Below are 18,347 nucleotides of genomic sequence, written 5' to 3'. Positions count from 1 at the left end.
GAAACATTCAGAAATAAAGCATTTATTCACATCAAATATATGATCAGATTAAATTGGAAGGTAGCATGGCAAATCTCACATCATGTCAGATATCATTACTGCACAACTGAAAGCATTCCTAGTGATTTGACACTTTTCCACATAGTACTTTATAACTTATTTGTAGTCCAGACCCTCCCCTCAACCACTGAACAAAGGATAGTGCCTTGTAAAGTCTAAGACATCTCATTTTCTATTTTTCAGATTAAATCACTGTACACAGATGAGGCTATGTTGTAGTACAAACAAAACCTGAAAATTTAGAGGTTTAACACATAAAACTTTATATACAGAGAAAAATGAGGTGATGGGGGTTTACTAATGTTTTCTGAAAAAAATGAAAGAGAAAGAGAAAGAGAAGGGGGGTTGGAATGGGTCGACAAAGTAGAAGAAAATGTGTGATCGTGAACAAATTTAAAGGATGATGGGTAATGAATATTGGGATGCTGAATAAACAAAAAATATGAATGTGTTTGGATAAAAATCGTCGTCTTTCAAAACAAGAAGTCATTTTATCACGTCTACGAAAACTTAGCAGCATAAGGTCATGACTTAGAACTATCATGGTGAATATCAGAGGAAACATCTAAAATCGTTTCAAAGGTTATCCCTGGGAAGTGGGAGTGGGAGGAAGGAGGGGCTGGGCAGAGTGGGGCAGGAAACCTGTTAGATTTCATTATGAGCCTTAGGTTCTCTTTAAGTTATGTGCATGTATTACTTTGGTAAAGATAAAGATTAATTAAAAAAAAAACCCGAAGATATATCTGGTAATTACGGCATGAAAGATACACACCTACAGTCATGTTTTCTTTTAAAGTTGGATAACATGCCCAGAGGGTACTCAGTTACATTGCAGTGAATTCAAGAATTGCTGCCCTATCCTCCACCGTCTTTCTCCTTTCATTTGAAATGAGTTTCTTGGAAAGTACCAATGTGGAGCTAGAGGAGGGGAGTAATTTGCATCTTATGAAACTATTGGTTATTAGAGGCATAAAGTCTGGAAGAAGATTTAGAGGCAGGGGAGGAATAAGGGAATTAAGGAGCTTAAGAAAAGGAATGAAAGAGAGATGATTCTATCAATAGGCAGATAGAGCAAACAGAGGGAAGAGAGAACTCCCCGAACTGTGGCTTACATACTGTTTCATGAGAAAGTCTTTAGATGCCTAAGTAGTCTGTCTTTACACAATAGACGCTTATTTAGTTGTAATAATGGAAACTCAGAATTCCTACGTCCTGTATCCAGGAGTATTCCAAGTTGCAGGCATCTGGCATTGTACTCTGCTCCAGACTCAGACTCATAACTCCTTGTTTTTATAGACTTTCTTTTTGCACCTTTTTTTTTTCATTTAAAACTATCACCACCACCATCACCACAACAAAGCCATAGAATAAATGATCACCTTTCACTCAGGTAGGACTAGAAGAAATGGTTTTAACTTGAATCTGGAAGGAAATTAGAAAGAAATTTAATGATGGAAACATTTTAAAGGAGACTGCCTTCGCATTTATTTCACGTGGCTTTGTTTGAGATAGAAATAGACTAATTTTTACAATGCTTCCCAAATTTAGCATTCATCCGAAACAAGGGAGCTTGGGAAAACACTGTCTGAGCCCCACCCCCAGAGACTGATTCAGCAAGTCTCTGGTGGGGCTGGAGAATTTGTATTTCTATCAACTTTCCAGGTGATACCGAGGCCACTAGTCTGGGACCACACTTTAAGACCCTCTGGATTGATTCTCTGACAGTTTCTGAAATCCCCTGCTCCCTATCTCTGTCGTCTTTTTAGAAATATGATGTGCTGGGTGAATGCCTAAGAACCTCTGGTTGGGTCAGCTGCTCCATATTTTCACACAACTGTACTGATACTGTTTTTTTCCAAAGAGACTTTGTTTGGGGGGCAGCTGGTAGAGTGTGTCAAGTCCTCACTGAAAGCTGCCTCCAGAATTCCCTGCATGGACTGTTTTGCTTTTTTCCTAAAATCTTTCCCCAGAAGGGCATAGAGGAAGGGATTGAAGCAACTATTGGCAGATGCTAAAGCAAGAGACACATGGTCCCAGGACAACAGAGCTTCCCCAAAGGGAGTTTCTGGGTCAATAAACAGTAAGAGGGTTCCAACAATGTGGTACGGAGCCCAGCAGACGAGGAAGACAGCCACCACCACCATAGCCACTCTCAAGGTTTTGCTCCGAGACTTGGTGAAGCGGCTCCAACGCATTCGGAAGAGAATGAGGCTGTAACAGGCCACCATGAGGATAAAGGGTAACAGGAAACCCAGCACTAGCCTAGTGATGGTTATTGCTACCTGGGGTGCTGGCACTTGATGGCCGTATGCAAATTGGCCGAAATCATCATCCTGGAAATCTTCCAATAGCTCCGATGTGTATGAGGAGTTGCCGGAGGCACTAGCGAAAAGGTCTAAATCAGCAGGAAGAAAAGCATCAGAGTTCTCCAGTGGGTTAGTTCTGTGATCTTCAATGGGAAAATCACTGGGGATTGTAGCTGAGAGCTCATCAGCTGGTTTAAATACATTATAATATGGATGTTGAACAGATAATCTAGCTGAATCCGTAGGGAGTGAATGTCCAGAAGTTCTTTGAGATATTTGAGAACAGAGGCCAGCAGTGGCTGCCCAGGGACAAGCATTTGTTTGTTGAGAGAAAGAATCTAACCTATCATCCATTTCTTCAGGCAGCTCAACAATGGAGTTGTCAAGAGACCCGTTTTCCAGTAGATCAAAGTTGAAGTCTGAATAATCTAATGATCTGTAGAGACCAAAATTGTAGCCACACATACTATGGTTGTCTATAGTGAATGTTTCCCGGTATATGAACACAGGTATGCACATTACAAAAGCCACCACCCAGATACATCCACAGATAGTTAAGGCTGCCCCCACATTGCGATGATTCTGGCACCAGATTGGCTTGAGTACCAAAAGACAGCGGTCCAGGCTAATGGCGGTCAGCAGGAAGACGCTGGCAAACATGTTGAGGACAATGGTGGAGGGTATGAGCTTGCATAGGAACCAGCCGTAGGGCCAGCGTCCTTGGAGAGCCAAGTGAACCAGGGAGAAGGGCAGGGAGAGGCAGCAGAGAAAGTCAGCCAAGGTGAGATGGAGAAACCAAACGGTGCTCACACTTCGTTGCATCTTTAGGCCAGCCACCCACAGCACCAGCCCGTTCCCTGGCAATCCCAGTAGGAAAGTGAAACTGAGAATGACCATGGAGAGGATTACTTGGGGTTCATCCCAGGGCTGTGATGGTACGTCAGTTGAATTGGTCTCAGCAGAGAAAGACTCCATTGCTAAACTTTTATAAAAATATAAACAAAAATGTTAAAACTAACTTAAAAAAATGCATATTCTTAGAATTCTAACCTCCCCACATAAAGATGTAGAGTCACAAAGACCCTCACACTGTTTTAGTTTTATTTTCTGACTTCACATTGGATTACACAAAAACATTCTCTGAAAGACAATCTAAAATCTACTGTATTGACATAGAGAACAGACCTGTGGTTGCCAAAGGGGGTGGTGGGGGAGGGGAGTATTGGGAGTTTGGGATTAGCAGATGCAAACTAGTGTATATATAGGATGGATAAACAACAAGGTCCTACAGTAGAGCACAGGGAACTATATTCAATATCTGTGATAAACCATAATGGAAAAGAATATATATTTATAGCTGAGTCATTTTGCTGTACAGTAGAAATGAACACAACATGGTAAATCAACTATACTTCAATAAAATTAAAAAAAATTTTTTCTTTTTTGGCCGTGCCCTGCACCGCCTGTGGGATCCTAGTTCCCCGACTAGGGGTCAAACCCAGGCCCTCGGCAGTGAAAGCTCAGAATCCTAACCCCTGGACCACCAGGGAATTCCCTCAGTCATGTCTTTTAGATACAACCTCATTTTTTCCTTTTGCTGTCAAATTTATCAAGAGTTGTTTTCCCTCTTTGCGTTGATTTCCTTACCACTCATCATTTCTTTCTTATTTGTTTTTTATGAGTACAACTCGAGAAAAATAGCTTAATTATTGCAGAGACAGAAATCATTCATGGAGATAGGGAATTCCCTGGCGGTCAAGGGGTTATGACTCCACACTTCCACTGAAAGAGGCGCAGGTTCCACCCCTGGTCGGGGAATTAAGATCTCGCAAGCCACTTGGCATGGCCAACAAAACAAAATAAAACAAAAAAAGAAATCATTCATGAAGAAACTTAGAAAACATAAGCAAGCAAATATAAGAAAATAAAAATGTCATATACCACTAGTCAGGGATTACTATTTTAGTATCTTAATTTACATCCTTCTGGATCTTTTTTCACATACATACATGTATACTATATGTATGTATATTTTTTGTTAAGCAAAATTTAACAAAATTAGATTATACTGTGCATATTGGTTTAAAATTTTTTTAAATTGTGGTAAAATACATATAACATAAAACTTACCATCTTAACTATTTTTAAGTGTACAGTTCAGTAGTGTTAGGTATATTTACATTATTGTGCAGCCAATTTTTAGAACTTTCTCATCTTGTAAACCCGAAACTCTATACCTATTAGAAAACAACTCCTCACTTCCCTTTCCCCGCAGCCCCTGGCGATCACCATCCTACTTTCAGTTTCTATGCATTTGACTCCTCTAGATACCTCATATAAATGTAATCCTACAGCATTTGTCTTTTTGTAACTGGCTTATTTCACTTGGCAAAATGTCCTCAAGTTTCATCCATGTTGTAGTGTGTGTCAGAATTGTCTTCCTTTTTAAGACTGAATAATATTCCACTGTATGGATGTACCACATGTTGTTTATCCATTCATCTGTCGATGGATATTTGAGTTGCTTCCACATTGTAGCTACTGTGGATAATGCTGCTATGAACATGGGTGTAAATGCATATTGTTTTATATAAACTGCTTTCTTTTACACTTTTATCAGTTAGCAGTCTCCACATTATACAGTAAGATTGTACCGTAAGGAATACTCAGACTTTATCCATTTTTTCCAGCTGTCCCCAAAACAATCCTTTACACCTGATTTGTCAACAATTATATCCAGTCTAGGATCACACTGCATCAGGATGTTTCTTAAGTCTCTTAATGTAGCATTGTTTCTCTTCTTCAAGGATACTGGCTTGTTTTGGGGTCTGTTGTTCTCACCACTCACTTCACAACCCTTTGTAATTGGTCTTCTGCCCCGTCATGCTGCTAAAACTAACTCTAGATAACAAACCCAAGCATCTTTTTCTCTGTCTTTATCCTCCACAATATCCATGTCATTTGATACACTGGCTTCTTAACACTTTCTTCTCTTGGCCTCTGTGACATTACCCTTCCCTGATTTTCAACATTCCCATAAACATACCCTACTTTATAGCTTTCCTGAACAACTCACTATTCCAAGTCAATACCATTTTCTATTCCTTGGCTATGCTGTTTATTTCTCTATGGAATTATATCCTCCACCTTAACCTCCTCTTTCCTCCATTCTTAATCTCTATCTGTTGAAATCCTAGCCATTCTTTAAGGTCAAGCTCACATATATCTTCCTTGAAACTTCTCTTATAATCCCAGTCATAATCTACTTCTTCAGCCTCCTATTTTTGGGTGTGTGTGGGGGGTTGAACTTCTTTTCATATTCTCTGTGCAATGATGCATTTCATCTTGTACTATAATTCTTTTTGTGGCTGTCTTATCTATCATTCTGGCCTTAAGTTTCATAATGGTAAAAAAGAATCTTGTTCCTAAATGCTCGTTCCACAGAATTTAGCACAATTAAAGATTACTTGAATGGATAGATGCTCATTTTGGGGGTTAACTTTTTTTCTTTTTCAACTAAGTGAAAAATTCTTATGCTTGTCCATTTAATCCAGTAAGGATGCTGTCTCTTCTAACTTCCTTTTTTGTTTTCCAGTTCCTAATTCTTACTGGCTGTAACAGCAGTTTATGTTTCCTTTTGTAGAAGTCCAAAATACTGTGTGACTTGAAGCTGTTCTGCTGAGTTTACAAGCTGCCATAGGGATTAGCAGAAGTTAAAATAACTAAGACAACAAAATACTAAAAAAGAAGTGATTCTCATTCTCCGTTCGGTAACCTTGCTTATTCCAATATTCAAGTCCTGTCAGGGTCACTTCCTTCGCTTTTGTGTGTGGCAGCTACCCTGATCCATTGTCCTACACACATATTCACGCATAGACCCATAAAATATTGAGAGACCGATAGTCATAGAATTCTAGGACTGAAAGGAAAGTTAGCGATCATCTCTTCTTGTCTCTATTTTTATTTTGTAGTTTTGGACACTGAAACTCAGCAAACTAGGGGACTTTTACATATTCACATATTCACAACTAGGAGGGTTGTCATATCCTTGGTCCAATGACTGTCAGACCAATACTCTTTTTACTACAAATAATCACATAACTGAAAAGCCTTTGGTATTGCTAATAAAGGGAAAGGCACCAAGAGCCGCACAATAATAAAGAATAATAAGGAAGTGATAACGATTGAAAAGAGCAAAACTCCAATACAAAGAAATTGAGTCATCTGGCGTGAGCTATATTTTAAATATTACATAGTATCTGTCTTGAAATGAAAGTATATATGAATCAGAATCTTAAAAATCTTTCTGGGCAAGATAACATTTTATATTTCAACAAGTGTGTTGGCTGAAAAGTACCTCAACATTTTTTTTAGTTTTCAATACTGAATTGACCAACAAGTAATTAAAAAGATAAGTAAACTCCTGAAACCAAAATTCAACTATGATAGGGAAAGAAAAATAGATTCCAGAATCAGGACTAATGATATGATGACAGAATCAGTAGCAATAAGGAATGAGCAAAATAAATAAATAAGAGAAATGGAATGAGGAAAAAATATATATATATTAAGAAAAAATAGGCAGGGGCTTCCCTGGTTGTGCAGGGGTTAAGAATCCACCTGCCAATGCAGGGGACATGTGTTCGAGCCCTGGTCTGGGAAGATCCCATATGCCGCAGAGCAACAAAGCCCGTGCGCCACAACTACTGAGCATGCGCTCTAGAGCCCACGAGCCACAACTACTGAGCCCACCTGAAGCCCACGCGCCTAGATCCTGTGCTCTGCAACAAGAGAAGCCACCGCAAGGAGAAGCCTGCGCACCGCAGTGAAGAGTAGCCCCTGCTCGCTGCAACTAGAGAAAGCCCACGCACAACAACAAAGACCCAATGCAGCCCAAAATAAATAAATTTATTAAAAAGAAAAAGAAAAAATAGGCAATCGATGATTTGGAAAACAAAACTATTGGAGAAAGCTGGAATCAAAGGTGAGAAGGAGAAACAGCCAGTTTAAGACAGGGAAAAATGATGTAAAAATTCAATATTAGTTCCAGAATGAAAATATTAAGAACAGAGGTAAATAGAATGTGGAATATTTAGAAAAAGAAAAAGGTGGACATGGAAATAAAGCAAAAGAAATAAAAGTTGGGGAAGGAATAAGGAGAAATAGAAAATAATGACTCTCAAACCATTATCAATAATGAGCAAAACAAGCTGGGCACAAGTCTTCAGGTGTATCTAGGTTTCCTTACCAAAAACCCGAGACAGTAGCTGAAGACTTCAGCATGGATCTGGAGGTCTCCACAAGTCCTGTCTTGACCACAGTCAAGTATGTTTAGGAAATTTGCTGAGCACCTCCTCTTTCCTCTCTCTCTTCGTTTCTGATGATAAATGAAACCCAACACTTTTGACAACTATCTGACTCCACAGAAAGAGTTTCAAAGTGAGTCATTTCTAAATGTTTCATGTAAGAAAAGTAAGAAAAACAGAAGTGGGAGAGCATGGTTCTCAAAAATTTTCTGCAGGACACAGAGTATGCTTAGAGAGAGAGTACTTTTTACATCAGCTTCCCAATTTATAGGTTTTTGGATTTGCTTTGTTTTGGAAATGCACAAAAATGATCCTATGGTATGTGAGACTGGGGGTGGGGAGTAACTGGGGGGAATGACCTGCACAACCCCATGTAATGAATTTCAAGTAATATCTCTTATATGCTTAATATGTGTCAAAGAAGTTTGTCGTGCAAAAATCAGATGAATTAAACTATGTTCTAATCTCTAGAGATTCACAGTCTGGTGAGAGTATGTACCCATACAACAACAACAAAAAACACCTGTAATACAATTCAGACTATAATGATAGAAATAGCAGTAGAAGTAAAAGAGTAGAAAATAACATGTAGGGGTGTATTTAGCCTGGGGCAATCTAGGAAAGTCTTAAGGTAGAAATAAGGTCTGGGCAGGTTCTTCAAGAATTATGGGACTTCTCTAGAAAGAGGTGACAAGCTGTTTACTTTTACTATCTTTATTATTATTATTTTTTGGGCCATTTCAGGGCATGTGGGAATCTTAGTTCCCCGACCAGGGATTGAACCCCTACCCCCTGCAGTGGAAGTGCAGAGTCTTAACCACTGGACCACCAGGGAAGTCCCCACATCACACTTTTTAAATTATTCTATATTATACCATTTAGTCAATTATTCCCCTTTTCATGGATATTCTGTTTTTATCAAATTTTAAAACAGTTATAAACAATGTTTCAATGAGTACTCTTGCATTCTACATATCTATGAAAATTTCTGTAGAATAGTTTCCTAGGACTGTAATTGTTAAATCTATGTATGTGAATTTACATTTTTGAAAGGTATGGCATTTCCCACTAAAGAGACTCCACCAATTTACACTTCCATCAACGGTGGTGAGGGTATCTATTCCATTTGCAAAAGGTAAGGTCTTTATCATTAAGTTCAGTATCATAAACAAGTACTCTGCTCTTAATATAGACATTATACTTTGCACTGTAGGAGATGCAGAAGCAATGAAAGATGTAAATATACAATTATAATTGAGTAAGGGCTGCTAGCAGGGTAGTCCTGGGAACATGGAAGAGGGAAAGACATTCTCACTGAAACAAACATGAAGATAATGCACTGAAGAGATAACACTTGAGCTGGGCTTTAAGGCTGGGTAGAAATTTGACAGACACTAATAGTGCTATAAAATAATTTATCTGTCTCTCTGCCCTACTAGACCAAGAGTTTGTGCCTATCTCCAGAGCCTACTACCATGCCTGGAATAATACATGTCTGGGGCACCAATGAATGAATGAATGAAAGTTTGGTTGAAAAGGATGTTGGCTTTTGAATATAATTCAAAGAATTAATTTGAGTCTTTAAAGTTGTTTCTGGTGTGGATCCAGTTTTACTGATGCCTCTTTCTCTAAAGATTATACAGCAATTAAAACCAGTTGGAGAACTTCCAGCTGTATTACTTGGATTTTCAGATCAGGAAGGAAATTACTGAAAACACCTTGTGAATAGGGCTCCTATTTCTAGATGGCTTCTGTCGCTTCTTATAAAGTACTAGTTTTATGGTGTAATGTGGAAAACTTGGGGGGAAGTTATGTGATTCTCTTCTGTTTTGTTCCTTTTTAATATCTAATTACAAGTTTCTAAGCAGAGATCAAATGCTTTGGCAAGAGTGAAATTTTGAATATATGTTGCAAACACAGCCATATTAAAACATGTTATGAGTCACTGATTAATTCTACATTTTCAATGATGGAAATCTGTAGTCATTTGGCTGAAATAAAAATTTTAGAATTGTATAATGTCTAGCCTGCTCTGTCTGAGAGAATTAAAAATAAACATATGACAAAGTTTCTGTCCTTAAGGACTTTGACGAAAAATGATTAGATTCATTATTAGACCAAGTATAAATATACTCTAAGTGAAAAAATAACCAAATGCCAAAAACTATGGATGACATAGACCAATGCTACGGCTAGTTAGCAAAGGACAAATCTGATGAACCTGGTGGAGGTTAGAATTAGCTGGGAAATTTTCATGGAAGAACATTCTTGTGAAAACTGCTCTAGATTAGGAATCTGAGTTCTAGTTTTAATCATAACTAAATACTTGACCTTGGGCTGGATGCTTGACCTAGAATTTTTTTCTTAGATGTAAAATTAAAGGGTTGGCTTGCGTGATCTTTAAGGTTTCTTTTACATCTAACAATCTATAATTCTCCCATTTCAAGTAGGGGGAAAACACACATTAAGGTGGAGGGAAGCCCAGCGTGAGTGAACGACACAGGTAAAGTGGTCTGGCTGGAGTAAAAAGCACACAGGGAGCAATAGAAGATGCGTAGAGCCTGAGCTTGAATCCCAGCTCTGCCACTAATTGTGTGGCTGCACAGGAATTTTTCAGACTCTGTGTTTTCATTTCCTCACCTGCAAAACAGGGATTGTGTCAGGTTTTATTTATTGATACTCAGGCCCATTCCCATTCTTCCTTATTATTTCTCTAAGTGAAGCCTGGGTACTGCATTTCCGAGACTGCCTCTCAGGCAGGGTCTGCCTAGGCTCTGCCAGAGGGGCATGTTCATGTGCTCTTGGAAAGTGAAGAGAAAAGGGAATCATTGCATTTGATTCTTTTTCTTGAGATTAATTTTTATTGGAGTATGGTTGATATACAATATTGTGTTCATTTCTGCTGTACAGCAAAGTGAATCAGTTCTACATATACATGTATTCACTCTTCTTTAGATTCTTTTCCCATAGAGGCCATTACAGAGTATTGAGTAGAGTTCATTGTGCTATACAGTAGGTCCTTATTAGTTATCTATTTTATATATAGCAGTGTACGTATGTCCACCCCAATCCCCCAATTTATCCCTCCCCACCCTTTCCCCCTGGTAACCATAAGTTTGTTTTCTACATCTGTGACTCTATTTCTGTTTTGTAAATAGGTTCACTTGTACCATTTTTTTAGATTCCACATATAAGTGATATCATATGATATTTGTCTTTCTCTGTTTGACTTACTTCACTCAGTATGACAATATCGAGGTCCATCCATGTCTCTTCAAATGGCCTCATGTCATTCTTTTTTATGGCTGAGTAACACTCCATTGTATATATGTACCACATCTTCTTTATCCATTCCTCCGTTGATGGATGTTTAGTTTGTGCAGAGTTCGCAAATATGTTTTAAAAATAAAAGAACAAAACCATAAAATAGAATAAACATTAAAAATATTAAAATATAAAAGAGACAGATTGAAAGGGGGATCATTTATTTTCTGGCTCCTTCAGCAGCAGACCACTCTGGTGGGTTTCTGTAACACAGATGGCAGGTGTGACCTTGGCAGCTGCGGGCAACTGTGGGCTCTGGCAGGATTACTGGTTTCAGCAGCAGCTACAGCCCTGTGAGTATTTCTCTTCCCATTTTAGGGAAGTACCTTCCTGAAGTTATATTATCTTCTCCCCCTTTATTCCTCTAGTCCTTCCAACACTTTTGCAACCAAGTCCTTGTATTAAGTACCTTGTTTGAAATACCTACAATGGTTTCTGTTTTCCTGGCTGGGCAATGACTGTCGGGGAATATTCACTGTACCTACTCTATAGGACTGCTAGGAGTAAATAAATTAATACATGCAAAGCACTTAAGACACTGCTGGCACATAAGCATTCAATAAATGTTAGCAGTTACTAGGTCAAAAAACTAATGTGGCTTCCAGTTGCCTATCATATCAAAACTATTCTCCCATCTTGGACTCTTAGAAAATAATTTACAGAATGTTCCCTTTACATTGTTAAGTTACATCCTTTCTGTCGAATCAAATTCTAACCCACAGCCCTCAGGGATGTAGATCTGACACACTCTCTACTCCCTATAGTATAGCTGCCTAATTACGCACATAGTTATAATAAAACAAGGAGCACAAACTGAAGAACAAAGTCACCCAGAAATTAAAGTAATTCAGTCGAAAGGTAAATAAAATAAAACAAACAAAAAACTGTTAATCCAACCATAATAACAAATATCTGATGAACTGATGCCTGGATCTTGAAAGAATCCAGCCAAATTTGGCATGATGAATCATTCAAATCTGAGTGGTTTAAAGAAAATTTAGCAAACTTTGTTTCTTATATTGATTTATTGATGATTGATTTTCTAGTATAATAGGTATCCACGGCAGTCAGCCAAGGAAGGGAGATTGAAGGGGAAGTAAACTGAGTGTTTCATGAACACCCTTTGTGACTTTAGTTCCATGAAACCCAAAATGGACCAGGGACTAGGTTTCAGTTTGTGTTTATCTGATCTAATAAGAAGGCATAAGAAAATTTTGTAGGGGGGACAGAATTCAAGATTATCGAGGGGTAGATGGCTCTCATAAATGTTTTAAGTGTAGATAAATTTTTGAGTAAATTTTGATGGATTTTTTAGGTTAGCTATCCTATTTGTGCATTATTTAGAAAATGTCTTCTCCATTTCATTTACCCTTTGCCTTTTCTTCCCCATTTCATTTCCACTAGAATGTGGGCAAAGAAAGTGGTGATACAAAATGATGTTGGGTTGAAAACCACCCAGTTTTTCCTTCTGTGCAGGGAAAACCACAGGTCTCCACCTCCCATGTGTCTCCTTTACTTTCACACAGAATACTTCACTTCTGACACTTGTGGTCACCAAATGTGTGTGTTTTTTCCCCCTACATCAAACAATTCTGCAACATCAGCTGGGTGTCCTACAATTTAACTCAATTCTGACACTATCTACCTGGAGATAGCGTCACATCCCACAGGTTAAGGGCTGAGTTCCACAAGACTGCTCCCCACTTCAGATGCCAATTGCAAGTTGTAGATCCCCAGGTTACCCACAACTTCTCTCTGTCTTGGCTACAAATCAGAGGTTCCCATGACTTTCTTCCCCTTGGATTCGATTATTTGCTAGAGTGGCTCACAGACTCAGGGAAACATTTATTTAGGTTTACCAGTTTATTAAAGGATATGATAAAGGACACAGATGAACAGCCGGATGAAGAGCTACATAAGGCGAGATCTGGGAGGGTCCTGAGTGCAGGAGCTTCTGTCTCCAGTAGGGTTGGGGTGTGTCACCCTTTCTGTACATGGATGTGTTCACCAAACTGGAAGTTCTCTCAACCCCATGTTATTGCGATTTTTTTGGAGGCTTCATCACACAGGCAAGTTCAATTATTAACTTCATTTCCAGTCCTTCTCCCTTCTCAAGAGCATGGGGGGTGGGGCTGAAAATTCTAAGCTTCTAATCATGGCTTGGTCTCTCCCGAGCCCTTATCCAGGAGCCATCCAAGAGCCCACCCAGTCACCTCATTGGATCAAATCACCAGGAAATTACAAGGGTTTCCCTTGTGTCAGAAACTGGGGTCAGTGACCAAATACTAGAACAAAAGATGCTCCTAATGCTCTTGTCACCTAGGAATTTACAAGGGCTTTAGGAGCCAGGGGCACAGATCAAGATATATATATTTCCTATTATAAATCACAGTAGCACGCATACTCATTTCAGGTGAAATGTTTTTTTCTACACTGGCCATATTTGTCAGTCATTTAGGGAAAAATGGTGTTAGAATGGTAACTCCATTTTAGTTATTATGTTCTTTGTTGTGCAGCTTCTGAAATTCTAAAACTGCATGTGTCTATGTTTATAATTACCTAAACAAACATGATCATTCTTGTTTCAAATATAAATTAATATTAATAATAGTGATAACTTACACGTTGAGGACATCTACCAGACACTGTGCTGAGTGCTTCATCGGCTGCATGTTATTTAACTCTAACGACACCCGAATGATGAGATAGGTACTAATATTAGTACCTCATTTTCAAAAAGGACACTGAGATGCAAAGAGGCTAATGAGTTATCCAAATTCACACCACTATGTAAATGGCAGACTTAGAACCAGACAGCTGGCCTCCAGAGCCTATGCTCTTAGCCACCATGCTGCCCTGTGAATTTTAATCCGGTCTACTGTCTCCATGTTCGTGGAAGTTATGTTCTATAATGTCACCAGGAACACTGGATTAGCAGACACTGGACCACGCTAGGGGATGTATGGGGTTGAGTTCTGCCAGCCTCTGGTCACTGCATTTTGGTCAAATGATCAAATTTTTTTGCCCTCTGCACCCCTGTTGCTGCGATCTCCTCCGTGGCTCTGAAGCTTGCCCCCGCCCCGCCCCACCGTCTCTGCCAGTTGAGGGGCTTCCTAGTGTGTGGAAACTTTTCCTCCTTCACAGCTCCCTCCCAGAGGTCCAGGTCCCATCCCTATTCTTTTTCTCTGTTTTTTCTTTTTTCTTTTGCCCTACCCAGGTACATGGGGAGTTTCTTGCCTTTTAGGAGGTCTGAGGTCTTCTGCCAGTGTTCAGTGGGTGTTCTGTAGGAGCTGTTCCACATGTAGATGTATTTCTGATGTATTTGTGGGGAGGAAGGTGATCTCCACGTCTTACTCCTCCGCCATCTTGAAGGTCGTCCTGGGAAACCTTATTTTATATTGTTGATTCATTAACGTTGACCTCTCTGCCAACAGCCCTATAATTCATGCCCAAACAAGATGAACTAACACATATATAGCTCAGCCTTCTTGTGCTTATGGACACCATATAGCACTCCAGCACTATGCTTAGGGGTCATTTTGAACAGCAAAATCACCAACAAAAAGTACGAAAATGCGAAAAACTTGGCACTAGATAGGCTGTGTAAAGGATGCTTGTTTACAATAAGAGAGATGAAACAAGAAGGCAGAGCGCCGCCTGGATTGACCTCAGCTGATGATGTACTTGTCTAGGTGACTCAAATTTTTTTGCCACCCTGTGCATGTTAGGGAGTGACTGTGAATGTTGCTTTGGGGGTTACAAATAAATTTAAGCAAATAGGCAAACTCACAGATATTGGAGTCCATGAATGAGGAGGATCTACTGTACTTGCTAAAAGTTGTATATTCTTTTTTTTTTTTTTGGTACGCGGGTCTCTCACTGTTGTGGCCTCTCCCGTTGCGGAGCACGGGCTCCGGATGCGCAGGCTCAGCGGCCATGGCTCACGGGCCTAGCCGCTCCGCGGCATGTGGGATCCTCCCGGACCGGGGCACGAACCCGTGTCCCCTGCATCGGCAGGCAGACTCTCAATCACTGCGCCACCAGGGAAGCTCAAAAGTTGTATATTCTGTCCATTCACTGGATAGAGCTGTTAGGGCAGAATTGCATATTGGTTAAGGACCCGGGCCTGGAGACACATATCTATGTCTGTCACTTGTGACTGTGGACAATAATTACTTAATTTCACAGCAGGATAACAATAGTACATATCTGTTGTTAGGATTAATAATATAATGCACACAAGCATGCAGAACAGTACTTAGTACTTAATAAATGCTACTCTTTACTATAATTCAACCAATAGGCACAGGAATACTAATTACTCATGCAAACATTTAAATATAAGGTATAAGCAGCTGTTATGTTTGTATCAGAAATGTAAGGATTTCTCTCCTGACACTTAAATATTGGATGAGCAAGTCAATGAACTTTCTGTATCTCAGCAATTTTTTTTAATGAAAATGGGGATAATGCTACCTATGGGCAAGACTGTTGTGAAAAATGAATGAGATAGTGTATATGAAAACACTTTGTAATCTTAAAGCTGCTATGTAAATATCAGGTAATATTATTATAATTATTGTTATACAAAATGTTTATTGTTGAAATCAATAACTAAAAACTTAGTTGATTCACATAGCACCTGTTAAATCTTATTGCGAGGTATATAATCCATTTGAAAGAGTGTCTATAATAAATATGTACATTTTAAATAATAATAAAATGACTACCATGAGCTTACCATCCAGTTTTAGAAGTAGAATGCTACCCGTATCTCTGGAGCACCTCCTGTGCCCGCCCTAATCACCTTCCTGAACCCCGCCTCCCAAGAATCCACAACTGGGAATTTTGTATTTATCATTTCCTTACATTTTAAATATGGCTTTTCCATTTAACTGGCTACCCCCAAACAATACAGTTTTAGATTTGTCTGTTTTTAAACATTGTCCAAATGGACAATTTTGTTTTATCTTTTGTTAAACTTACTTTTTTCTTCTCCTAAAATTAAGTTTTTGTGATCTATCCATGTTGTCCATAGCAAGTAGTTCATTCATGTTCACTATTTACACCATCCTGTTGAATGAATACAGCACAACTGATTTGTCCTAATGATGGACATGTATTTCCAATGTCTCACTGTTATAAATGATAAACAATGCTGCAGTGAATTCTTAACTATTGCACCACCAGAGAAGCCCTGTAGATCAGTCTTTTTAAGAATTTCATATAAATGGAGTCATACAGTATGTACTCTTTTGGGCCTGGCTTTTTGTTGTTGTTGTTGTTGGGTATAATGTTTTTGAGATCTATCCATGTGATTGTGGGTGTCAGTAGTTCAATTTTTAAAATTGCTACCCCTGAGTGTTAGTATTTGATCCTCTTTATTGCTATTCTATTTATTTTATTACTATTGTATGTCAATATGACACTATTACAGGGATGCACCACAATTTGTTTACCCATTCACCTGCTGATAGACATTTAGTGTTGTTTCTAGTTTTTGACCACTGTAAAAAAAACACTGCTCTGAATATTTGCATATATGTCTTTTTGTGAACATATGTTTTAGTTTCTCTTGGGTAAATATTTCAGAGTAAAATGCTGGGTCATGTGATAAATGATATATTTAACTTTTAAGAAAATACAAAACTATGTTTTCCAAAATGGTTGTGCCATTTTAACTCCCCACTACCAATGTATGAAAGTTGCTCTGTATTTTTGCTCCATATTCTTGCCAGCACTTTTTGCTGTCGTCAAGTTTTCTTTTAAGCCATTATATTAGGTGTGTTGTGTTATCTCATTGTAGTTTCATATATATATTTATTTCTTGTAACATCTTTTTCTGGTTTTGGTATCAAGGTAATATTGTCTTATAAAAATTAGTTGGAGGGGCTTCCCTGGTGGCACAGTGGTTGAGAGTCCGCCTGCCGATGCAGGGGACACGGGTTCGTGCCCCGGTCCGGGAAGATCCCACATGCCGCGGAGTGGCTGGGCCCGTGAGCCATGGCTGTTGAGCCTGCGCGTCCAGAGCCTGTGCTCCGCAACAAGAGAGGCCACAACAGTGAGAGGCCCGCGTACCGCAAAAAAAAAAAAAAAAAAAAAAAAAGTTGGAAAGTGTCTTATCTCTTCTTTGTTTTTAGAGCATTTGTATGGGATTTACATTATTTCTTCCTAAAATGTTTGATCAATGATGAAACATTTTGGGCATGGAGGTTTGTTTTTTTGTGGGAAGGTTTTTAGTTATAAATTCAAATTCTTTAACAGGTACAGGGCTATTCAAATTTTCTCTCTCTTCTTGAATTATTTTTGGTAAATTGTGTACATCCATTACCACTTAAGTTATTAAATTTGTTGGCATAAAGCTGTTAATAATATAGAGATGTGGAAGTTCATGTTTCATTTTATAATTTCATATTCTCTGAATTTTTTGTAAAGTTCATGTAGGGTCCTTACATTGGGGGGATTTGGGGAAATGGCCAAGTTAATAAGTTAAATGATTGGACTTAAGCAGAAATCTTTTATTATTCAACAATTATTACTGCCTACTATGTGAAGGGCAATGTGCTGGGTGCTGAAAAAGCAAAGTTCTTGCCTTTATAGAGCTGATGGTTTAGTGGGAGATATTTGAAGAATAATAACACGTTAGATACAATGAAAAGGTATAACAGAAGCAAGTGGAAGCATCAGAGAAAGTTCATCTAAAGGACCTGGCAAAGTCACAGGAGGAGGTACAATTTGAGCTGATATGTGACCATATTAGTTTGCCAAATTAACAAGCTAGGGGAGAGTGTTTAAGACAGAAGGTTTAATGCATGCAAAGATATGAAGAATATGAAGAACATGGACAACTCAGGAAACCTTAAGTAGTTGAGGATTACTGAAATTTTAAGTGAATGTCTGCTTTAAAAAAAAATCTTGGATCTCTTTTATGGCCTTAATATCTATATACTTATACTTATTTATTTACTATATATATTATACACACACACACCTCAAAACATCCTATAGTAATGTATGCCATTACCCATTTTCTGATAGACATTCATGCTGTTTCCATTTTTCACTATTACAAACAATGCTGTAATAAACATTATTGTACATACCTTTTTGCACACATTAAAAACTTCTCTAAAATAGCTATTTGTGGATTTGCTACATTGAAGGTTACCTACAATATTCTGATCAATTCTAAATTTACCTTCAGAAATGCTGTACGAAATTACCTTCCTGCTCACAGTGTACGAGAGTAGCTGATTCCCCACCTCCTCATAAGGGCTAGATATTATGATTCTCTTTGAATTTTAAGATATCACTTTGCTACGCAGGGTAGACAAATTAGAGACAGGTTTCC

At 38.6% G+C, this 18,347-nt stretch overlaps 1 protein-coding gene across 2 annotated transcripts; it reads right to left on the bottom strand.

Annotated features, from left to right (window-relative positions):
* Positions 1-6: 6 nt before the first annotated feature.
* On the bottom strand, positions 7-10,956 carry C3AR1 (complement C3a receptor 1). Of its 2 annotated transcripts, none has more exons than XM_082667092.1 (2): positions 10,907-10,956; positions 7-3,343 (listed from the first exon to the last, which is right to left on the bottom strand). In XM_082667092.1, exon 2 carries the CDS (start codon positions 3,339-3,341, stop codon positions 1,887-1,889), a length of 1,455 nt encoding a protein of 484 aa, XP_082523218.1. In that variant the 5' UTR covers positions 3,342-3,343; positions 10,907-10,956; the 3' UTR covers positions 7-1,886. The 2 variants fall into 2 exon arrangements, with proteins under 2 accessions (XP_082523218.1, XP_082523217.1); XM_082667091.1 differs by lacking the exon at positions 10,907-10,956 and adding an exon at positions 7,615-7,733 and having other exon boundaries at positions 7-3,348.
* Between the last annotated feature and the right edge of the window lie 7,391 nt (positions 10,957-18,347).

Source organism: Grampus griseus (assembly GCF_964374135.1).
Source record: "Grampus griseus genome assembly, chromosome: 11".
Classification (NCBI taxonomy): Eukaryota; Metazoa; Chordata; class Mammalia; order Artiodactyla; family Delphinidae; genus Grampus; species Grampus griseus.
This window is presented reverse-complemented; position numbering and strand designations above follow the sequence as displayed.

Coding starts and splice junctions, on each gene's coding strand:
- C3AR1 (XM_082667091.1), bottom strand. CDS start 7,649: ATGCTGAAGTCTTCAGCTACTGTCTCGGGTTTTTG. Junction 3,349..7,614: donor GCTACTGTCTCGGGTTTTTG/GTAAGGAAACCT, acceptor TTTTTATAAAAG/TTTAGCAATGGAGTCTTTCT.